At 31.7% G+C, this 25938-nt stretch overlaps 2 protein-coding genes across 2 annotated transcripts in view; one reads left to right on the top strand and one right to left on the bottom strand.

Moving 5' to 3' along the window:
- LOC127715119 (60S ribosomal protein L9-like) overlaps positions 1-25938 on the top strand; it is a 327893-nt gene that overhangs the window by 229153 nt on the left and 72802 nt on the right. The gene's annotated exons all lie outside the window — the stretch shown is intronic.
- The window catches only part of LOC127715115 (protein YIPF5-like), an 84906-nt gene continuing 59267 nt past the window's right edge, over positions 300-25938 (bottom strand). Inside the window, exons 5-7 of the mRNA XM_052221159.1 lie at positions 6996-7106; positions 2928-3109; positions 300-876 (exon numbers count right to left, since the gene is read on the bottom strand). Of these exons, the coding sequence (XP_052077119.1) occupies positions 714-876; positions 2928-3109; positions 6996-7106 (456 nt within the window). The 3' untranslated portion in view covers positions 300-713. The remainder of the gene's footprint in view (positions 877-2927; positions 3110-6995; positions 7107-25938) is intronic.

Genomic DNA, 25938 nt, shown 5'->3' with positions numbered 1-25938 from the left:
CACAAGAATTTTAAAAACCTTAACCATATGACGAAATGAACGAACCCAAGACAGCACAAAAACTTTATGTTCGCCACACATATATGGGGCAGACTTAAACACTCATAAGTTAATGAAAAGGATTAAAATGTCCATATTCAGCCAATGGGTATGTGCGCTTTGGGAAGTAGAGAAATTAATTTCATTTTCCATATTCATCCTATTTCATTGAGTTTTTCATATCAGTGACTCAATGACTTTCAAACTATATAAGACATCCTTAGGGATATTGGAGAAATTACTCAAAAAAGAAGGAAAAATTATGTTAGACATATATTTAATGAATCAATTTAAGTAATATGCTTAGAAATTAATACATGTCATAGAATAAATAAAGTAATTTTAAATATATGGCATCTCACTTCCGAAACCCCACAACAAATTTTGAGGATATATTAAGTACTGTGTGAACATATTAAGAATGACTGTTTTTTTCAAGATCATTGTCCTTTTAAATGTTTGGAGAAATATTCCAAATAAACATTTGCTATGCTACAGAATGACTTATTTTCAATGAAATCTATAAATGTTCAATAATAAAATCTACATAAAAAATCATCATGTAAATATCTATCTCATTAGAACATTTTTTACTTCTTTAATTGAACAGATAATCGGTTAAACTTTGTTCAATGTCACGAAAATATTTGGTAAAGTTTGCTTTCATAAAATGTTTAAAACACTGTCAACAAGGCAAATACTCCATAAACCAAAGCACATGGATAGGCAACTAGTGGCTGTTGATGATCCATGGATAAAGCTGATACAAACAGTTTAGAGGCTGATGCACTGCACCAAATGACGGCTAATACTGTAAACAAAATACCCAGCATACCCCTGAAAAATGAAACATGAAAATAATATAATCCTTGTTTTTTTTAAGACATTTAATTTTATTTTTTATTCAAACCAGGGACTAATACATTTATATATTAGTCCCAGTTCAAACAGCTGAGGATGCAAAAAAATTGAGCCAGGTTTCATTCCCGGCATCAGAGCTTTAATTATAATTGCCAGAAGGTAAAGATAAATTATTTAAATGCCCAAAAAGGCATAAGCCAGGGCCAATCGTGCAAGACCCTCATGGATATTCAAGGTCGTTAAAAACCCCCTTGTAGTGACAGTTCAAACACAGAATTATACTTCAGTATTTTTTGCCTAATGTCCCCAAACTTCTGACACCTTCTATATTAATTTATAAATTGGTCATCTTTTATAAATAATAATCTGTCAACATTCTTACACACCCCTAGGATATATTTTACAAGAAAAAGACTGTCAAAAAATTTATAAAATAATAAAATTCAGAACTATTTTGAGTTATCTCCCTTGCAATATGAACTGTTTGAAAAAATATGAGACAGTGTTTTAGTTAAAACTTAAACATCACCTACTCCTGTGATAAAAGCTCCACTACAATTACCATATAAAAAAATCTATAATCCTTTCAAAGTCATGTTAATACTGCCAAATAAATTTTGAAGAAATTAAAAAAACATCTGACAGTTATGATGTCATAGTTATCAAGTTATCTCATATTAATATGACAAATTATGACACTTTATGCACAGTATTTACTTAATTTAATGAGTTATTGTGTTTTTATTTGTTTAAACTAGTAGCACATGCATTATATTAACTTCCAATGGGTGTGTTCATCATATGTAGCACATAGAGCTTAAAGGTTTTCTTACTTCAAATTTGTTTTGGTTGACTTTTCTTACAGTAATAGTCATTTATCATGACAGAATCATTTTTTTTTCATTATATAATAGTTTACTCAGCCTGAATATGTGTATTTTGTTTAGTAATATATAACCTATATTTTTCCTAAAAAAAATTTGTTTTGAGGAAAAATTGTTTTATAATTGATTTTGTGGTTTTGTTTTGTCTGTTTACAAGCTTTCAGAAAATTTATATTTCGTAGAACATTTGAAGTTGTGCTTTACCTATACCAACAATATCCACAAAAGTTATTACCTACTATTAATAATGGATCCACAGTGTAGGTTGAAACATGCAACCTATCTATTTTATATGGAATAATTAATGTCTTTCAACTTCACATTTTGTAAAATCTTTGGAATTTTTCAGTCTTTCAAAACTATGTGATCATATTGTGTCACTAAAGACATCAACTTCATATATGTACTTTGGAATAGTAAGTGTGAAGATTTATATTCTATTATTTGGTCAGCTGTTTGATTTTTCTGTATTTATTGTATGTATATGATAAGTCTACATTGATATCAAGTAGCTACACATGTATTACCAGTAGAAAAGCCTACATATATCTAAGCTTTAAAGTTCGTACTTTATCATTCACACTAATGCTCCTACAGCAGTTTAATTAGAAAGAAGTAAATTTGTTTTGGGGTTGATCTATACCTTTTTACCATTGGTGAATTTTAACAACACTGAACTTTTCCATTCATTACAATTATCAGGAATGGGTCTATCAGTATACCTAATATAAGATTGAGTAAGACCAAAATAAATAAATTGTTAGTTTCGTACTCCAAAAAACATAAAACAGAGTATGTAGGTAAAACATTTTATTTATTCCACAAGATATAATCTGCTAAATCTGGAACACGATTCTGACTGTTTTGGTCTAACAAAGTTGAGTTACTTCATATAATTTAATCAAATTCTTGGTAGCTGATGTGATTTACATATGTGTAGTACAGTTTTCAAAAGCTTTGATTATCAAAGTATTCTAAACCAAATACTGAAAACAGTAAGACCCAAAAGCAAGATTTAAAAAAAAAAAATATTTATCACCAATAAAATGTTTAGGGTTGAGGCCTGCAACGGAGATAGGGTTGGGAAATTGGACTTTTTATACCCTTGAATTCAATGCGATATATTTCAAGTATTAGACTTACTTCAAAGATAACAAAGCAGCAGAGAATGACAGTATGACCATTGGTAGGAGACAGTAACCTAACACACTGATAATACAGCCGACAGACACTCCGGTCATACTCATCAAGTTCAGTAAAGTATACATGGCCAGACAACCGACTACACCAATTCCATAGATATAACCAAAACTCAACTTCCCGGACTGAAAATATAAAGTAAATATTAAGCATAGTCTTTACTAGACATTATTGAGTCTTTAATAGACATAGTCATTAATAGACATTTATGTACTGTGGATTCATTAAAATATTTCGTGGATACTAATTTTTGGCGATTGACGAAAAATGTGTTTTTGTATATGTTTGATTTTGTGGTTTGTGCAAAAGTCTCCAACAAACATATCGATACTTTGTACTTCACTGATCATTTAAATTCATAATCTATACCCACGAAATCCACAAAATTGGTATCCCAGGAATAATAATGAATCTACCATATATATACTTATTTCATTTAATGTAATCAAAACTGAAAATTTCTTCACTGAAAAATAAAGTAAACATGTAAAGTATGTATGATAACTGATGACATCAAGGCCATTCCTTAAATGTATGAGCCAAAAATGTGGGAAAAAAATTGGTTGATTATATGGGGAATCACTGTAGCATGACTGGATCGAGCCCCCTCTTAGGGCAGTCAGTGGGCCCCCCTTATGAAAAATTCTGGATCTGCCACTGTAAGCAACTGAAATGCAACTGTCCTGGCTAAAAAAATAAATGTAAAGTATTAAGATAAAGAGATATCCAGCTACAGCAAATCCATTGATGTATCTAAAACTTGACTTCCTTCCCCTGCCTAAAAAATAAAGTAAATAAAACTTATATCTGTTCACACATTTAACTACACCAATGTAACAACAAAAATATTACAGAGACCCAACATCCCAGTATACATACATGTACATGTAAAACCAAATGCCAAAAGTGATTAGTAAATGACAATAATACTTGATAAGACATTAAACTACAATTCCAATTCATGGAAAACCAATTTCCATGACTTAAATAAATTGTATATATTTAACGCATATATATTTATGGGTTTCTTTATTTGCAGTTTTACATTTTGGGTATTCATTTCTTTTATTTTCAGTCTGCACTTTGTCAATTTAGTTCATTTTCCTTTCACAAACGTGAGAGAATTTCAGCATACTTAAAAACAATACATTTCCCAGTTGTATCATTCTTTAGAATTAAAACATCATCAGAAGAACTGCTATCTATCTGGTTTGCCAGATGGTTACCAGTTTTTGTAATCTTTGCTATCAAACATTCTCATATGTCATCGTTTTTTGCTGCATATATCATTAGGCTTCATGCTGAGTGCAAACATAGAACAACATAAAGTGCATGATAGAGGACATGTATAAAATAATGGAATGCATCTTGGACCAGAAATGGCAAGGTTCCCAATATTTGCTATTAACATATAAAGGTCCTAACACTTCAATAAACTTGTGTTTTCCCAAGTATTTTCAAATTGAACATTTGTATTTGAAATATATTCTATAAGAAAATCTATTCCGATAGTAACATGATACCATGCTGCGGTAAATCCCTGCAGAGAACACTGTGAACTGTTAGGTCATAAATTGATCTGATTTTAGTGTGTCATCAGTTAACAATCATAATTTGTGTTGATTCCAATTGTCTTTAGTATTCAAGTCTTAGGGTTACATAATTTAAAAAAAAAGTTTTTGCAATCCTGTTTGAGATTGATGTATGAGATTTTCAATGTTTTCTGAAGTCAGAACTTTTATAAAAAGCTTAATTATATAATTTCAATGACCCTGTGCATACTGGTACCAAAAATCAGTTCAATATTTAAAACAGTCATAGCAAAAAACTTAGTGTGGACAAGTAAAAAGTCTAAACCACATAATAATTCATTCAAAAAAGAGGTAAACCAAAATAACCACAAACTTCAACTGTAAGTCTTCATAATTATAACACAATTAAATATCTATGAAGGTTTAAGCCTTACACAGCAAAAGAGACAATAACAAATTGTCATAACATTATACAACATTAATAGTCATAATCATATAAAAATAGAAATTATCTCAATAACTGCAGGCACTGAAAAAATAAAATTATTTGGGAAATATGTTTGGTAATGTTCAAATTAAGTACTTTCATCATAGGTGTATTAACTAAAGCAAAGCACAAGTGTGATCTGTAACTCTTCATAAGTTAAATATATGTTGTTATTACCAAGACAGAAAGAAATATATCTACCGCAAACTCCATCATTCATTATAAAATAACATACAAAACCATATCAATATTTAAAACCATAATGCAAAAAAGTACAGACAAAAGGTGTATTTCAGTAAAGACATTTGTAAAACTACATGCACCAAGCACTTAGTGGCCCTATCAGGAACAATAATCCTGGAGTCCACTTTCAGGAATTTATTGACAGGTATTTAAAATGCTTTAACTGAAAATCTTGTATCTGGAAATTAATAAATGGTTATTCATTTTATACCTTTAAATTTCTTGAAATAAATCATGCTATTAGTTAACTAAAAAATTCAACATCTCCTGATACAGGAACCATTCCATTCATTTATTCCATATTTTCATCACTGCCTAATTTGATCAAATTGCTTAATGCAAATGCATGACTTCCTTCAGGGAGTTGTAAAATAACCTCAATCATGATTCTGGTAGTAAATTTCATAAAAAACACATGCTAATTTGCATATATTGTTTATTGTCTTTCACTTGATAACACAGTTATAACTTATCAGTTTTATGTCAGGTGCCCTTGGAGTGTATACAAAAAACTCCTAGTTTGCAAATCATTGACCTGATTATGATCCAATTCAGCTTTACATATAATACTCTTTCTTGCCTGTGATGGTAAATTTTGAAAAGCATATTTGTTCTGTCAAACAGTTAAGTTCTCAAAGAAATTTTGTTATAAACAATGCCATAATACAATGCAATAAATATTTGTTCCAGAGGAAATAATATTACAGAATATTTCTTCCACTTGGAACTTATATTATAAAACGAACTTCTATTTCATGACAAGCAACAGCTGATTCAATGCATGACTTATAAACAACAAAGTTTTGTTTGGCACATCTTCATCTTAAGATCTACATGCATAAGATTAAAGTCAGGAGTCAATGAACTTTTATATTTAAGCACTAACAGTAATACAAAATTACAACACACTAAAGTCACTTTGAAATCAGTAAAAGTTGTCTCATTAGTTTTGTTTGAACACTAATATGTGAAACCTGAAAGTTAATCACACTAAATTATAAAGAGCAATAAACCAACAAGAAAATAAAAGGACAAACATTTAAGCATCCAAGAATAAAACCTCAAAACTCGGAAACGTAAAATCTGAAATTTATAAAAAACGAAAGGGAACTCACGTCAATAGATATAAACAATTCACCAAAGTTTTATGCAAATTAGTTAAAGCGTTTTTGAGTTAATGTCCGACATGTTGACGACGGACGGACAGACGGGCGGACAGAGGTATACCATAGTATGTCCCGTAAACAGGCGTATAAAAACTTATCAGCTGTTAACAATTCAAAATACAATATTGCACATGTTTACCCTTTGTTAACCTTCAGGATGTTATTAAACTCTTAAGTTTCAGGATTCTATTGCACAATACCCTTAACATTAATGATCCAATTGCACAATTGTTTAACCTTGACTTTCATGATTTTGAATTGTCAGCAGAAATTACAGGTTTTAACCTTTCTGTTTTGTTCCTATTGGTTTTTGTGACATTTATTTATATATTATTATTTTTCATATCATAAATTGGTATTTCTTACAAAATTCAGATATAAACACTGTTTTCCTTGACATCTAGATAGTATATCTACGATTGTCAAAAAGGTTGTTGGTGGAGGCATATCCCAGGACAAAATAAGAGTGGTAGGGGGCAGCAGTCAGAAATCAGAAATAAAAACATATACTAAAAAAAACATTAGGCTATAAGAGGTTATCATGGCCAGGCCCCTCTTTAATGGATCCAACACTGGAACTTACGAGCATAAGTGTTCCACCAAATGCTAAACAAAACACCAAGGGTCCAGCTAAATCTGTGTCCTGCATGATGGTGTGGTCAGCTTGTTTAAGCGGGTTCAGGACTGCTAATGTCTGAAAAAGATAGAAACATTCATTTCAATAAGGATGGTTCAAATAGATTTTACTTAAAAGTAATCCTGGGTAAAAACAGTAGTACATATATGATTTTTGGGATATAAGCCTTAAAGATAGTACACATTTGTTAATTCAAGCAGGACTTGAAAGGTACCGGTATTCTACTGCAAAATCCTACAGTATACAAGATATGGATTGTAAACAATTTATACATTGACAATACATTTTGGTGCTTTCAGTTATAATTTGGTTAAAATAGACTGACATCAGAACAAAATGTACATGTACTTAAGGTTTAAATTTTGTATCAAGTAACAGTCCTTGTGGAAATATTTTCTATTCACAAACAAGTAATTAATTATTGACAAAATGCCTATTCTGTATGACAGATCACTTTACAGAATTACAAGAACAATTTATTTCAGTTATTTTGATTTTGATATGCATTCAATCCCTGAAGTTTATAATAATGCAAAATACTGGTAATTAAAATCATTCTTGGATCTTAAGATTTTTGTTTGATTGTATATCTTGACTATATAAATAGACATGCCAAATTCCATTGGAGGATGTAAGAAGGTCTGAAATTGAGTTTCCTCATAGACCCTGTGTGAGCCATGAAATTAAAAAAAAAAAAAGAATGTGTCTGAGGACATAAATGCCCCCGCCCCCTCCTCAAGTTTTGCAATTTTCCAAGTTAAAAAGAGGCATAACTTTAGAACGGTAAATGACTCACTGCCCAAGTTTTAACTCTGTCTGTGTGTTGTGGTTCTCTGCATTGTGTATGAGTTTCATAACATTTGGATGAGTAAACTTAAGTTAGAGTGCAGAAACGAAAAAGGGACTGACAGAAGGACAGTCAAAGGTAATAAACACTTAATGCCCCCATTGCCTACAGCGGGAACATAAAAAGTGACTATAATAATCTTAAGGATCTAGCATTAAATTTTGACCGTACTAACTTCAATAATCTAAAAGATTTCTATTTCTTAGGCACGGCATAGAGTGTTATTTACTTCAATATCCTAGCACTTTGTAAAGTTCCTTAGTTTAAATAATTATATATATAAGTATCAATTTTTCATAGTCATTTTCAAAGTGAAAAAAAATTATACATGTATGAAGTTGCACACAAAAACTATGTAGGTTTTTTATGCTTTCATGAAGACATCAATATACTTCAAATGGCAGAATTCTGATAAGAAACCAGTTCAATGTTCTTTGTGTAAAGGCGGTTACCAGGTATTTTATCAGTTGTCATGCACACCTAGGCAGAACAGAGATCAAAACACCAACACAAAAATTACTTTAAATCACTTTTGCAATTTTCTTTTTATGGATCAAAGTTACGATTAAGACTCAAGGTCATGTTTTTACAGTCCCTAAATTTGTTTTTTTGATTGAAATCTTATTTAATAGTTTTTCTCTATCCTGTCAAGATGTGGTAAGTGATAGGTCTGGATAAAAAGTGAGGGAATAATTACCACATTCTTCACTTTATTGTTATAACAACATTTGATCCTGTTTAATTCTGATGTCTTTATGATTATGAATTTATTTGATGACATTTATATCTTCAATAGATTCTTAATTTTTCATATCAAAATTCTTTTATCAACTATGTGACTATAAGAAATATATACATTATGCTTATATGGTAAATACAACTGAAAGATATTAAAATTATAATTAAACCAGCATTCTGATAGGTAATTATATATGACAGCCTGAAATCAACAGAACTCAAACAATTGAAAGTCAGGTGTTGAGGAGTCAATATATATTTGTTATGCCTAACAGAAGTTACCCTGGAAACTTTGATATAAGCAATGCCATAATACCTGTTCCAGTTGAACAAATATTCTATAACCTTTATTTTGTAAGGAACACTTACTGCAATATCTACGAAATCTGAAGTCATTTAAACATGATCACCACAGAAGTCAAAAGTCAAACTGTTGATGCTATTGGGGAAAAAAAAACAAGTGATAAAATCAAAATTTCAGATTAATTATTTCTGTCAAATTTTCTTTGGTATTGAGTGACACTTGCTGCCACATGACCAGACAGAAGATCTGTGAAAGGATAGGCAAACTGTAATAGTTTGTCCCTTGTAGGAAGTTCTAGTTGACTGAAGGTATATGGGCAACTCTTTTTAGGAGAGAATTGGCTCCTCACAGTTAAAATAAAAGAAGAATGTGTCCAATTGGGACACACTCACAGATGCCCTTACTTGAAAATATACAGCAAATTCAGCAATTTTTCCATTTATCAAGGGACATAACTCAAGAACAGTGTAAGTGACGCCACCCAAATTCAAATTTGATTTGACTTTTTGGTGGAAAAAGGCAATGTGGATAAGTTTCATAACATTTGGTTGAGGCAAACTGAAGTAAGAGAACAGAAATCAATTTTCAGACGTACAGACGTACAGACGTACAGACGTACAGCCGTACAGGGATAAACCTTAATGTCCCTTGGTTTTCGTCTGCGAAGCCAGTGGCATAAAAATAGGCTTTTGATGTAATTCATATAACAAAATGTAGACAGTCTTGTTGCAATATGCAAATTAGTATTGATGCACTGGGAAATTACCTTTTGGTTACAAACTTCAAGTAGGTGCGCTTAATATAAATTCAGGATCAGCTATTGAAATCCTTCAACAAACTTTTCAGACCTTTAACTGTCATACCCATCATTACAATTTGTTTATTTACAGAATTAAGATTTAGTGAGTAAACACTTGACAGACTTCAAAATGATACACCTTTTATCCACTCTCAGGTCTTTTAAAAGAAATGATTTTCTGAGTCTGTTGGTAAATACTTGATTGACTGTGTCTACTGATATAAGTAGCTATATATTCATATAATGGGTTCTGATGGACAACTGCACATTTTCCCACATAAATATGACCTTTTTTGGAAAATTCAAGACAATAACATTTTTAATCATTTAAAACCACTGCAAAGGTCAAGTGGTATAATGTTTCAAATTACCCGTTTTCTTTGAAACTGTAAATGGAGAGCATGATTCATATTACAAAATCACATTGTCTCCTCAGAGTGAATGGGACTCAAATCCGGGACCTCTGTGTTACAAGGCAGCGCTCTTAACTGACTGAGCTAAAGAATACTTTCCTAGCACAACCGCTTACAGCTGGCTAAGTATCTTGACTACATGTACTACGGGCAGCAATCCCATCACACAACCATCTTATTTCATTTACACTTGGATATTCGAAATAAAAAGTCTATATATAGCCATGCATCAATGTTTTACCAGCATGACTATTTACATCCTTTTCCTCTAATCAAGGTTGTTAACTCTGAGAAGTGACTATTGGTTTAATTAATGACATTATTTTTGCAGGGCAGTACTTTTGATACAGTAACAGTTCATTTTGCCTTACACACACTTTGTGGCTGACTGTGCAGCAAAACTGAATGTTGAAATCAAATGGATGCGCTCTGTCAAATTGGGTGGAGAATTATTTCTAAATAGCTACTGAAATGGATATTTGATATTTAAATGTACATGTAACTTAATAATTAACAAAGCGACTATGTCATTTTCTTTTCATATAAGAATACAAGGAGACATGCTGCTCTGTACAGTTGCAGTGTAATAGTTTCATTAGCGGTTATTTGTATACTGGATTACAATGCAGTGGGAGAAACCAGAGTACGGAGTACCACAAGTAAAACCTACAGAAAATAATTTAAAATGACATGCAAAGCCAAACACAATGAACTATTGCCATTCAATGTCCCTGGTAGTTGCTTTGGAAGTGCATTAAGAGTTAACAGTTGGGACCATTTAGCATATGAATGGTCCCATTAGTGGTCATAGCTTTTTACTCAGATTTGTACAATTTATAATTTAAAGAACTCCACTTTAAGTTGCATATCGCTTAATTGCATATTTTTTCTCCTGCACAAAACCATTTCCTATTCAATTAATGTTGAAAAATTTGCATAGCCTGAAAAGTGGCCTAGAATCAGTTTATTGCATAGAAAAAAATGCAAGTTAGATAATGCTTAGTTAAAATCTGAAGATTTTTTTTTTACACAAATCTGCATTTGTACATAACCATGTTTACAACCACCAAGGTCAAATCTCTTGTTATAAAATTCGCAAAATTCACTATTTTATAATTCCAACAATTATTCAACATCCAAGTAACACTAAAATCTGAGATTTACAAACTATTAATTTCATGCAACAGTTCATATCTACCCAGTAATATATTACTTCTGTTATGTATTGGGATTAAATATTATGTAACTCAGATTTACACCTGTCTACCTATACTAAACACTTGACAGGTAAGAAACCCTTTGATCTTTTAAACCTGATATTATAATTCACATTATATCAAAGAAAAACAAAGACTATTTTGATGGAATTAAAAGATAAAATGACAGAAAATTGTCCAATGTATTTTAATATCAAATCCAGTCTTTTAACTGATCAAAAGGTAATAATCAGGTGTCTTACATAACATTCATATAGGGGAATTTTGAAATCATTCCTTTTTTTGTTTGAAAAGAATATACCTGCCATTACTTGCATCCCATTTTATTTTTATCTGTTGAGAATTGTAGAAACTTTTTTGTTGCAATATATCAAACTTTTTGAGGCGTCTGTTGAACCATGTTAGAGCTTTCAAAACATGAAAATGCAGATTTTAACTGATGTTAGTCTGTTGTGGAACACACTTGACTCATGGCCTTAAGATTTTCTTCCTACAGACAAGCTGGGGCTTGGATATTATTTCTCCCCTAGGCCGGGGGATGGCTGCCCCGGCCGACCTTTCCCCTGCTCATGGGGGAGGGCACATGATATCAGTACTCATACTATAGTTTTTGTCCCTCCCAGCTTTTAAATTTATACTTTTTCTCTTATCTTCTTTTTCTCAATCCATCCACCTCTATGTTGTTTTCTAAAGAGCCTACTTTATATGCCAATAAAACAACATAAGAGATGAGAAGCACACCACTTTTGTCATAAAAATAAAAAAATAAATTTTATGATGTATTTCTGACAATTACTTCATAAAACCTTGACTTTTATCTCATTCTAATAGCCCAATTTAACACTTTGTTGGAAAAGTATTGTGGGAAATTGAATATCCAACTTAATCATCACTTCAGTATAACAAAGTGATCTCATTTAAAATGTCTTCCCCCTTTTTTTTGCTGAACAAAAGATTATGTAACACCATTTTACACCTGTTTACCTTTGACGAGTATTGATCACCTGTACAGGTACAAAACCCTTTGATCTACAGGAAACAGCATGTAAATCACATATAGGTACTGATGGAAATGTACATTTTATTTGACATGCAACATTAAAGTACCTGTTAAGTAATATTTTAATCATTTACTTCTATTTTAATGTCTTTTCCCTATTCAACTGTGTTAAAAGTATATATATAACAGACAGTGGTTGTTTTGTGTTGCCTTGAGTCAACACCTATAATGAATAATATAAAACGAACTCAAAAATAAATATTGTCTAATGGGTTTACAGGACAAAGACAATAATGGTAAAGAAGAATGCAATAAAACCACCCTGAAAAAAAAACATGAGTAATTAAAGAACCTTTGTGAGCACGCTCACATACCCTACGCCCCCACATTGTTACAGGGCAAAAAAAATATCACCAAATTCCTAAGTTCGTAGACTCATAACTGCTACAAAAGTCAACTGATAAAAAGTTCTTGTGGATGTGCACATCTACTTAGTACAGGTATGTCCTAATTATCTACAAAGTTTCATGAAATTCTGTTGTGTGGATTCAGAGGAGTTCTGATGACAAACTGTTGCAATAGTACATTAAGGCCAAAATTCTAAGTTCAAGGGGGGAATAACTCCTAGAAAAAAACTGAATCATAATTTCCTGTCGATAAGCACATCTACATACCTAGTATGTCCTTGTTATCTACAAAGTTTTGTGAAATTCTGTTGTGTGGTTTCAGAGGAGTTGTGATGACAAGAACATGACTGACGGACTCAGACAGACAGACTATCAGATAGACTGACGGACAGACTGACGGACGGATGGGTCAAAAACATTATACCCGTGGGGTATAATTACTAAATAGCATTAGAATGGAAATCCAGTTATAATCACCTATAAAGTGACTAATTTTCAGTAGAACCGTCCAAGGTTACAGTAAATGGCAAATTTAAGATACACCTGTCAACTATTTGAAACCAGACTTGTGTTTAACTTCCGAGTGAGTCTCTGACTCAGAAAAAGAAAAAAACAAGGATACTTGTATCCCTTGTTTGCAGTTGACAATTTGAACAGATCTTTTTTACTCTTAAAACTTTAGTCTGAAGGCATTAATAAGCCCCTGTTACTTTAAAAAGGAGACATAAATCTTTTGGTTACTCTACAAATAGACCCCTCTTGTAGAAGGTCAGCATAAAACTACATAACAATTCTAATACTACTTGGGTGCTGAAAGTTTAACTTGCTTAATTCCAAAAGATTACACAGACATGACCAATGAAAGCATTGATTTTCTGATAAGTAAGTTCTTATCATAACAAGAATGTTAATCCTCATTTTAATCCAAGATTACTTCCAAAGTGACCACTGTAAATCTTATTACATTATTAAACCTTTCAGTGGTTTTAAATGTGTGTGATATAAATCTCATATTAAACCATCAATAAACTCCAAAGGCCACTTGGAAGGAAAAGACATTGACTGTGGGTGTTGGCAAAGGTTTAGTGGCTAATTCTGCAACCCTCAGTATAAGGGACATGGTATATACAAACCCTGTTGCTTTGATACTGTTTGAAGGCCAAGAATGATAAAAGCTAAGTCCAGATAATGAGAGTAGATCCCCCTAATTTGGCCTTGTCTTAGATCTGATACACATTCCCATATAAGTCTGTAGGCGAGTATAAGTAAAATGACATTAGGATAGGTCAGATTGAACAAAGATTATAAAGAATTTTAAAAACAACATTTACTTTTTAATAATGTTTGAACCGATTTAGTTTTATAGAATTATTATTCCAACAGCACAGGAATTAAATGTATTAAACTTCATTTCCCTATACTGATTTCATATGTTTTTTTTTTGCTTTTTCTGATTTAATAACCGTCATGTGCTTTTATGTTGTCATGAGCTCTTCCATAGATGGGAATTGTAAAGGAGTCAGTGCTGAGTATCAACATTACAATTTAAATGCACTAAATGTTCATACACCTGTTCTAATTAAGTCAAAATCTTGTTAGAGGTTGTTGATTTAAGGATATACCCCCTTTCCTAAAGGAAGGAGTTTACTGGTTAACGTCTGTCTGTCTGTCAAATAAAATTTTGGTTGACTTTTTCTAAGGAACTACAAATCAGACCTTGACATGAGAATATATTAAACTGTGTGATGTATTTTCAGATTCATCACTCATCTACTTCCTGTTTTAAAGAGCACATTTTTGTTGTTTTCCTTATAATCTGTCTGTTTAGAATGTTGGTGTTCAGGTCAGATCTTAGCTGGTCAGTCTGTTGACCTCATACCGTGTGGACATTAGAGGGGTCACCATCCATCCAAAAGATTTCCCCCCTCTTGCAAGATACTTTTACAAGATGTGGCTCAGTCGAAGTCATAGATTACTGATATTTTAGCTACAATTCAGTCATACCGAACAATATATAATTATAAAGGTGAAATACTGTTAATAGCATTCATTTAAGAATTGAATGCTTCATTTGTAAATTTATTGGGGTGTAAAAGCATTGACCGAAGTACATTTTGAATGAAGCGCGGAAGCACTGCATTCTAAAATGTGCACACTGTCAACACTTTTACAACCCTATAAAATAACTAAAAGAAGCATTCAATACTTGTAGTTATATATTTTTGCTAGGATCATGAAAACACGATTTCTATCAAGTGTTTCTTTTATTTACCTGTGCACTTTATTGTGGAAGCTCGTGTCATCATGAATGTTACATTTAATTTTGAAATGAAGGTTAATTTCAGAATGAAACAAGATTACTCAGTTAGCCAATCAAAATAACATATTATAATAAAACATACATGTAATGTAATTATTTAATGGTAACAAGTTCCTATGTTTAAAGCTTGAGACCTTATGGCAAACCCTGAATGATGCATTTTCCTGATAAGCATGTAATATTTAACAGGTGGTTTGCATAGGTCTTTTCATTTTTCATTCAAAGCTATAGAACTCAAAGCTTTTCTTTATTTTCTTTTGAAAACAGATCATGCTCAGTATTTACTTTAAGTTCAAATTATTGGGTCGCCTTAACTGTTTGTAAGGACAATTCCATTCATACAATTATGTCAACATTTGTATACAGCTTATATAAGATCAAAGAAGGGAAAAGGTATCCTTAACTCAACTGTTTATTTTAACTTTCCATTTTTATAATTTATTGTTCAATGCAAACAACTTGTTATAAATCAAATAAACACACAACTATGAACTGAAAAGTTCTAACTTTATATGGCTTTTCTCCTGTCTAAGAGTTACTAATTATAACAGTATTCGATTTCAAATTTAATATAAATGTGGGCTGAGCCATTTAGGGTCAAGTAGGATAAATGGTACTGTAGTTCCATCGGAAGAACAGAGAAGTAATTCGGTTTAACTTATGAAGTAAATCTGTTTATATGTACATAAGTTGACAGACTAAAAGGTCGACAGGTCGACCTGTCAACCACTATTAAAGTTTTCATTTCTCCCCGTCAAATTGTCAACCAGTCGACTTGTCGACCTCTCTACCAGTCACCAATAATACAATGTTACACTAGATAAATTCTTTCAAATTGTCAACTTGTCGACTTGTCAACCATAACTTCAATTTTAACTATATTAAATTTTCAACTTGTCAACTTGTCAACCTGTCGACCAGTCAACCATAAAAGTATTTACATTTTTAACATTGTCAACTTGTCAACCTGTCGACCAGTCAACCATAAAAGTATTTACATTTTTAACATTGTCAACTTGTCATCTTGTCAACCTGACATCCAGTCAACCATAAATATATTTGCATTTTTAATACATAATGTCAACCTGTTTCACCAGTCATTTATTTTTTTTCATTGTATAATTTGAATACATATGCGAATAAATTTACTATAAAAGCCGGAACTATAGTACCGTATATCCTACTTAATTTTTGGCATTAAAATTAAAATGCACTTTTTCTGCGACAAAAATAAAATGTTCTTTAAGATGCAGAAAGTACAGCACATTTCAAATTTCAAGAACACACCTAGTACAACCACATTTTTTTGAAGATATAAAAAATGCTTAAAATTAGTTCTTATATATGGCTTTGGTTGATCATAGATGTAAAAAAACATCTATGGGTTGATTCAGGCACATCAAACATTATATTGTGTATACATACCGGTACATTTCTATCATATAAATGATGTTTTGATTATTAATTTGATTCTCAGTTGAAACTAATGTCAGTTTTCAATGTGAATTTTAAAGTTAAGCTTTAGAAATAATTATTAATCTAACTGAAGGAGTTTCCTTTTGGAAAAACAAATATAAATGATATTTCATTTGAACTTTTAGAAGCCACTTGGAAAAACTGACACTTGATCAGTCAGTGAGTCCCTATCAAATAGTAATTATTTCACCACTTTCAGTAAACACAGTAAATGACTTTTTCTCATCATAGATCACATACCAATGTTTGACCACACAAATTACATAGTTAAGTGATATTAGAGATTTACAAATCTTCACTGAGGCTACTGTCTAAATGACCACTAGCAATTACATTGCAGGACATTTTATTGACTTTCTATCACTTGTACATGGGAATATGATTGTATATGATAGGTCTTGTAACTAAAGAAATTGGTTTCCCACAGTTTTTATTATGTTCCATTGTAGATGGTATGTCAATCTAATATTTACTCTATTCTTAAGAATTTAGATTTATTGCAATTTAATCTGTACATGTACTTTATGTCTTAGTCTTCTGAAGGTCACTTTGTCTTATTTGTAGAAGATGTTTATAAAGCTTATAATAAGTCTTCAAATTCCTCTTATATTGGGTTGATTGGCACAATTTGACATGTACAAATTAGCCTGCATTCATTAAAAATAATTTTTTTATAGCTCTTCAAAAAACATAATATTGAAAGTTCGAACATTTAGTTGCAAAAACGGAATGAGGTTGAGGATTTTTTTGGCAAAATGTTCTCTGGCAGAGCTTAAGTCAAGGGCACAATTTTCAAGGACACAGAACCAAAATTCAAGAAAAACACCTATAAAATATATGTTTACGCTTAATTCTACTTGCTTCAATATGCAATTTATAAACTTCTAACATTTTTCTAGCTCATCTGCATAAGAAAAAATTGACATTAGAATTCATGAACATGAGTCTTTGCTCATTGTGAAGACCTGTCTACTTGTGTTATAATCTATGTATTTTTTCCTTTTGGTCTTTGGTTCATATAATTGTCTTAACTGAGTGATATCTCTGATACACCAGTATTAAGGAAGCCTATATGTAACTCTTATTGAAATTCAAGAATTATTAGTTTCCTTAGTGACAGAATGATTAGGATAAATTAAAGGCTTCAACAGCCGCTGTCATTTGATATTCTAATTAAAGAAAACATGAGCCTCTCTGTTTAGTAAACCTGCTTCTTGACATGCGCAATTCTGAGGCTCTTAAAGGAGTAAACTGCTTTCCGACAAATGCGACTCTGATGCTCTGAGTATTAATAGAGTTAACTCAGCTTCCATGCAAACATACATGATTATGAAACTGACTTAGTAAGCAGAGTGAACTGCTTTTTGACACTTGCAATTTTGAGGCTCGTAGGGCCAATGAGTGAACATTTAAGCAGTAATTTCTGAAGAATGATAGTGAATCTGATCAGGTAAACACAGGATTAAATTTATGAACCATAAGGTTTTGACAATCTCTGGTAAACATGGTAAAGTCACAATAATGGAAGTAAGGAAAATGAACATGAGCTTAAATTGTTTAATGTCGTAATCAGCTGGCATTGACAGCTGACAAAATTTGGATCAATAGTTATTTTAAAAGATGTCAACTGCAAGCAAGCTATTCAGTAAAGTTTACACAATAATAAGAAAGCCACTGCTCTGAAGGAAGAGGCAGATTTAGGGGGGGGTGGGGTGCCCCCCTTTAAGGAGCTTCATTTATGGTTAATCCCGAATTTTTACCAGTTCCACTAGAAATGTTGTCTAGTTTTTCAAAATCCTAGATCTGCATCTGGAAGCCTCAACACAATTATATATATATATAAAGGGGCATAATTCCAGAATGGTAAAAGTGACGCCACCACATTCATACTTGATCTGTGTTTTGAGGTAATGAGCATCGTGTATAAGTTTCATATTACATTTGGTTTAGGCAAACCCAATTTTGGGGCGGACGGACAAGGGTAACACTTAATGGCCCCCCTCCACCGCTGCGGGGGCATAAAAATTCCTCAATTCGGGTGGTACTATTAGTAGCATGGACAGATAAAAGTACCAGGTTCTGCATCTTAATAAAAGGCCAACTCATTGTCATAAATAATCTGTCAGTGAGTCTAATGGATTTAGATTATATTTTCTCTATAATATCTCATCATAGATTTTGGTCACAGTTTCTTTGTCAGAATCAATTGAGATTTTATGCAATCTTGAGAGTAATGACATAATTTTTCAATTCATTTACTGGAACTGAAGGATTGAGGAATGGTTTTATAGAAATAAAGTCACTGTAAATTAAGACAGAATTAAATTTATTGCATCTCAACACTAAGGATTTGTGACATTTAAAATCATTGTACATGTTTTTACTGGATTAGAGAATGTTTTTATCTAATTTATTTTCAAAAATCAATAAGAAAATTGAATGAATTTCAACAGAAAAAGAAAAGTAACTAGTTTATTGACTATTCATTAATCAAACAAGGTTATGTGGTCCTCTAAATAACATGACAATTTGTAGTATACAGTACTGAAGAAAACTTTTCAGAAACAGGGGAAAATAAACAAATGAAAAACAATTATTGACCTCGATTGTTTTCATTTTGAATTTCTGAAATATAAATGTGAATGCAGATAAATAAATAAAAAAAATAACATTTTGCTAAAATCATTTTCGATGACAATAAAAAAAAATTTGTTATGCAAAATTTTACATGTATGACAATTAGTAATGTATTCTTTTCTAATGGGTTAATTCTAATTAGTCAAAAATTCATAATTTTATTTTGTACATTTTGTTATTGTGAATATTGAACAATAACGGACAAGATACGATTTTTAAAAATTATTATAATTTTAGGAAATGTTGTAAATGATATCAAAATTTAAATGCAAGTTTTTATTTTTTGCAAAACCTATTAAAGAGGGGAAAAAGATACAAAATGGATATTCAAACTTGTAAGTCGAAAACAAACTGACAATGCCATGGCAAAAACCGTAAATATGAAGTTGCAATTTTTGCAATAAGAAATACACCACAAATATTTCTGAAATTTACAGTCTTTGATTGTAGCAGATGTGCTAGACAATAATAAAACAGTCATTATAATATTTATGGTCAGTTTGATCTGACCAGTGGTCATAACTGACACAGCATTGTCCTCTTGTTCATGGTTAATCTACCAATTAAGTCTAGCCAGCAGGAATGGGGCTGTCAAACATGGTTTTTAATTAGAAACAAGGAGGAAACTTTCACCACTATTATTGTTCACACTTTATTATTGAACAAAGTCAAAGAAAGCAAAGATTGTTCTGGTCATGTGTTTGGGTCAGAAGGAAAACTGACCACTGCTGGAAATAATTGTGCATTTCCTTTGAAGGATATAAAAGTAAAAAGAAGTCTGTCCTTTGAGTAATAACAGTGCAATTACTTTTCAATGAGCCTAAATGAAATGTTCCTTTGAAATTAATAGAGATGACAATTTCTGCCTACAGTGTGATTTGATGCCTTTTTTATTGTGGAAGTTTAACATTTGATGAATTTTCACTGCTTTCCTGTGGATTATACTGCTATCTAATTGTAGTAAGTATGGAGAATGGAATTTATTTCTGTAACTCAGAACAAAGCAAGGTTTGAAATCTGTCATTCAGAGATTACTGTGTACTGAATCATGGGTTACAGCACTCAGTATTCATTTTGTTAGTATCAACATTAGTTTTTTTTTGTAGATTAATATATTCTAAATAAAACCGTGAGTCTTATGGTATCTGAGCTTTATGGTACATTACTTGAATGTACGTACAAAGTTCAAAGTTCATTTATTTCCAATTATGGTTCCTTGACCAGCTATCATCATTTTGGTCAAACTTGACAATCAGTATATCTTTTACTTATGCTTCCAAACATATTTGGTAAGGTTTTGGAAGCCACTTAACACTTTAGTTGAAGTAAAAAGAAAACATATTCCAGAATTTTTGTTTTATGTTTCATCTCAGTGAAAAGAGACCACTTGAACACACAAAACAATCACCAACAAATTATGTCACCAAATTCTGTTAAGTAAAAGACATAAATCAAGTCAACATCATAATGCCTTCTGCCATCTGTTGAATATATTGTTGTTGTCTAATCCATGAAAAAATACTGCCAGCCTGCTTAATAACTGAAAACTTTTCTACTATTTACAATTGACAAAATAAGAAAATGGACTCAAACATAAAAAAATATTAAGAAGATATATGGGATGAAAATAAAAAGGCTTGGACAGATGGCCAAAACTTTGCCCCCCACCCCCCATCTCCAAAATAAATAAATTAACATTTATGACTTAAGAATTAATTAGTCATAGAGAGTGACAAATTTGGGTTTTCTTGTAGACAAAAAATGCTTTTTGTTCCCTATAGCATATAAATTGTATATACTAATACTTTTATCTAAAGTCTACTCTGATACTTTTAATCATTACTATAAATGTATGCTTCAAAAATAATGGAACAAAACATTATACTTAATGGGATGTTGTCTGACACTTAAACCTAATACATCTCATTTTATGCATATAAATCTTTGTCAGAAAATTACAACTTGTAATTCTTGAATATAGAAATAGTGGTGATTTAAATGCTGAGTGCTTCGAGGTTCGGTTAAAACAAAATACAAATGTTCAAATCAACATTTGAACAATAATTCATTCTACTTTTCAGAGCTTTATCTGTCAACTTGAGACAAAATAAGACATGCAAATCTTAGGTCTAATATTGACCAAAGAATCAAATAACATTTGATTTGTCAAAAGATGATTGATAGAACAAGTCTTAATACATACAGACCTATTATAGTCTGTAATTTTGATAAGTTTTTATATTCGATGGCTGAATTTTAATCCCTATCATTTAAACTTTTAACCCTACATTATGCATGCCATGTAATCCTGATAACGCAAACGCACCTTTTGTGTTTTCAAGAGGTCAAAAGTATAATATTTGCCAATAAAACTATTTTGTATGCAGGAACGCCTTTACAAAGAGACAAATTTCATGCCAAATCATACACGTAATTTCAATTTAAAATTGCACATACAATGCATATACAATGTACATGCAGACTTGTGCAAGGGAGAGTTAGTAACATTTTGGGGCTTTTTTTGAATTGGCCCTGTAAATTCACTGTAAGTTAAACATATAAAAATATATGATACCATTACTAATATAATATTTTTAAGCATTCAGTAGTCGAGTGAGGCTTTCAGCTTCATAATGTGTGACACAATTTGACCAAGTTGACAATAAAACTTTACATATCAAGATTTTTGAGATTGTTGGCAAAAAAGGCTTATTTTAAGAACACTTAGGCTAAATTAACATAGAGCACCAAGCACCGCTCAAAAATTTTGGAGAACGGTTGTGCTTTGTACTATTTCTAAGCATGTATATGTAAATTACAGTCTGACAATTAAAACTGTAATGATTTATCAAAGTACACAGATTCAACTTTTAATTTTGAAAAACAGAGTTAGTTTGAAAATATAAATGAATTTAAAGGACAGGACCCAAATTGTACCTAATATTTCTGAATTCTGACATTTAAGATCAAAAATATACATTTGTACACATGTTAAAAACCTGCTAGTTCTTTAACACAATACAATATTTAATTTGCATGGATACTGAAGAATGTAAAGTATTGATAAATGCACCCTGGGAGATTTACTGATTTAAATTTAAAAATTTGAAAATGCTGATTACATTATTACATCATTTAATCTCGAAAAATCTTCCTGAATAGAGGTAGGAAAATTTACGCTTTTTATTATGACACTGAAGATGATAAATCATAATGATAATGGATACATGATCTAAATGCATAGACTAGATTTTCTCCATTTCGTTCCTTTTATGTAATGCCTTGAAACTTGTCAACCACTTTCGTTCCAATATTTCATTATTGTCAACCATTGTCAAGTCATTCTTTATCCAGAATTCAACATGTGATTACATTTTGAAACCTTTCAAATAAAATTGTCCATGAAATTTAAATAGCCCAATGGAATGTAATTAAAACATGGTTAATTAAGATTATTTGATTATAATCAATGATATGATATGTAATTTTGTGAACTAAGGTGAAAATACCTGCAATTAAATGTTATTACATCTGCATGGGGTGATTTAACACAACATAAAAACTACACAATTGTATTTCCTTGTGTTTGACATCTTTCTCAGTCAATCTTAAGGTATCAATACCTTATTGTCAGGTGTCCTAACATTCTACAAGAGACATGAAGGCTCTTCAAGTCGTAAGGAGTACAAGACGAAGGAATGTCAGACACCCAAGGTTTAAATTCTGATATTAAAATAAAAGAACAGAGTTCCAATGTCCCCTGCGTTGCACATATTTTATCTGTCCAAGGAGCAAGGGCAAGGACAATAACTAAATCAAAACTTTTTTTTGTTCTTAAAAACTTGTTTAAAATATCGAGAAATGAAGGCTTGAGAGCAAATGCAATGCAATTTCTGATATAATTTATATTTCCAAGGGCATAATTCGTTAAAAATATTTGATCAGCACTTATTTTTTGAAAATGTCAGAGACATTGCTAAATTAAACCTATGATTTTAGTTTCATAAAATCTGGCAAGAATTGTACACATGAGAGCACTCACAATGCAATTTTCCATATAATCAATATTTACAAGAGGCATAACTTGATCAGCACTGATTTTTGAATTTGTCAGAGACATTGCTGATATAAACCTATGCTATAAATTTCACAACATTCTGGCAAGAATTGTACACATGAGAGCACTCACAATGTAATTTTCCATATAATTTCCAAGGGGCATAACTCTTTTAAAAATGTTTGATTGGCACTGATTTTCGAACTCTTCCAAGACATTGCTGATATAAACTATGATATAAGTTTTATTTAAATCTGGCAAAAATTGTACAAGTGACAGTGCTAACAGGACCAGATGAACGGACACCCGGTATTTCTATGTCCCCTGCAACACGTCGCGCGGGGAAAAAAAAGGAGATGTGGTATGTAAATTTGCCAATGACACAACTATCCACTAGAGTTCAAGTGACAAAAATAAAAGCAATTATAAGTAAGTGTACGCAAGTTTACGCATTTCAACAATGAGAAAAACCCATTCTATGATCTAGGCCAGATCCAGTCAAAAATGTTCATTGCCTAAGATTTCTTTTGTTTTCTTGAGGATAGTTGATTATTTTTTTCACACACTGTTGTTAGTTATCTATCATGTGTAATCCCATGGTTGCAATGGATTTAAAGATAACCTCCAAGGTGAGGAACTCACTCACTCAACTTATTTGCCCGACTTCCAGTTGTTATGTACTGGTACACTTTTACACCCATATAAACACTGAAAGCTTTGAGAAAAACAGGTAAAATTATAGTCTGATCCCCCAATTTTGACGCACCTTTTCTGAGATTCTGGATATTTCAATCACCCTCTGTCTGATGTCCAAATTTACTGGTCTTGTATAATGCTGGCCTGTGTTCAATACTTCATTTCTTAGCCTTCAAAACTTAAATGGTAATATGGTGTGAATGTGTGCTCAACCAGAAATTCTGGTTTGATAAAACCATTAATGTATATCATTCAAGTTGTAAAAAACAGATTGTGAAACATTCTTTTCTTAAGAATGTAATCTATTTTAGGGAATGTTTTGTCATTTCTTAGAGACATAAGACAATAAGCCATACATCACTATAATTTTGGTACCTACATGTAGGGGTGGAATGTCTTCAAATCACCACTGGGCTTTAATTCCACTGTCATATATCACAGTTCATGACAACCTTTATAACGATAAGACATTCCTGACCACAAAATGACTATGGCGACCTGAGTCCAACTGGGGGAGGCAAATAAATCACTCACAAAATGTCTACAAATGACTGAAATGACTCAATGTATGGATAACTCTGAAAATACTGTTTTTCAAATGTCTGTCATGTGATAATTCCCAATATCAGTTATTTTAATCCCCCCATTTAACATTTGATCCTCATTTTCTTCCAAGTCTAGCCATGATTTGTTAACTTTATAATTTATATCCACACCAAAAGCCAGTATGTTTACTTTTAGTCACCAAACACCTCAATAATCACACCAGTATAGAGATAGCACCTATCTTTTTTGGATAAATCAAATATGTAATGTCCAGTGATTGACCTTTTGACCCTGTAAATGACCACCTAGGTACTTATGTGTCAAAACAAGACTAGAAATGTTATAACTAAGTGTCAACAGGTGTCATTATCTCAGTAGCTGAAATATACATCTAAATTTGATGTAATTGACAATAATTGGAGGAAATGAATAGGACAGGAAATCAACACTTTAAATCAAGGAGGTTTCTTTTAGAGGCTTGGTAAATAAGATTCTTTTGCAATTTTTTCAGAAAATGAAGTTTAGACAAATTCTTTAATTGAAGTACATCTTTTGTACTTTAAAAATTATCATGGCTTTTCAAAAAAATTTGTTAAAGGTCAGGTGCATGTACTATGAAAATATGATGGATGTTTTTTTTTTTATTTTTTAATCAGCATCAAGAATTACAAGACAAATATGTATCGATATGTAATATGTCCAAGGTACCTGGGGAGGAAATTAGTGCTGATAAACAAGTGTAACCTCATCACATTCTTTATGTGCCTCATTGTCCGCAGTCATTACAGGAGCCTGTACAAACTTTATCATAGACTAGTCTGTTGGATTTCTCGTTTGCATTGTTTGGCATTTTTTCATCTTTGGGCCTTTGTATAGATTACTATAGGCTATGGGTTTTGTTCATTAGTCATCTTGCAGTCTTATATAGCTTACTATATAGGGTATTGGATTTTTGCTCATTGTCATCTTGGGGCCTTATAAAGCTTACATTTTGCTCATTGTCATCTTGGGGCCTTAATAAGCTTACGTTTTGCTCATTACAAGTCATCTGTAGGTCTTAGATAGCTTACTAATAATAGGGTATGGGTTTTGCTCATTATCTTGGGGCCTTATAAAGCTTACAATTGGGTATGGACTTTGCTCATTGTTGTCTTGGGGCCTTATATAACTTACTATACTGGGTATAGGTTTTGCTCATTATTATCTTGGGGCCTTTAATATAGCTTATTATAGCATATGGGTTTTGCTCATTGTCATCTTGGGGCCTTATATAGCTTACTTATAAGGTATAGGTTTTGCTCATCGTCATCTTGGGGACTTATATAGCTTAATGTAGAGTATGCATTTTGCTCATTGTCATCTTGCGGCCTTAATATTTATAGGTTACTATACAGGGTATGGGTTTTTCTCATTGTTGAAAACTGTGCTATGA

Source organism: Mytilus californianus, unplaced genomic scaffold, assembly GCF_021869535.1.
Source record: "Mytilus californianus isolate M0D057914Y unplaced genomic scaffold, xbMytCali1.0.p SCAF_9, whole genome shotgun sequence".
NCBI lineage: Eukaryota > Metazoa > Mollusca > Bivalvia > Mytilida > Mytilidae > Mytilus > Mytilus californianus.
This window is presented reverse-complemented; position numbering and strand designations above follow the sequence as displayed.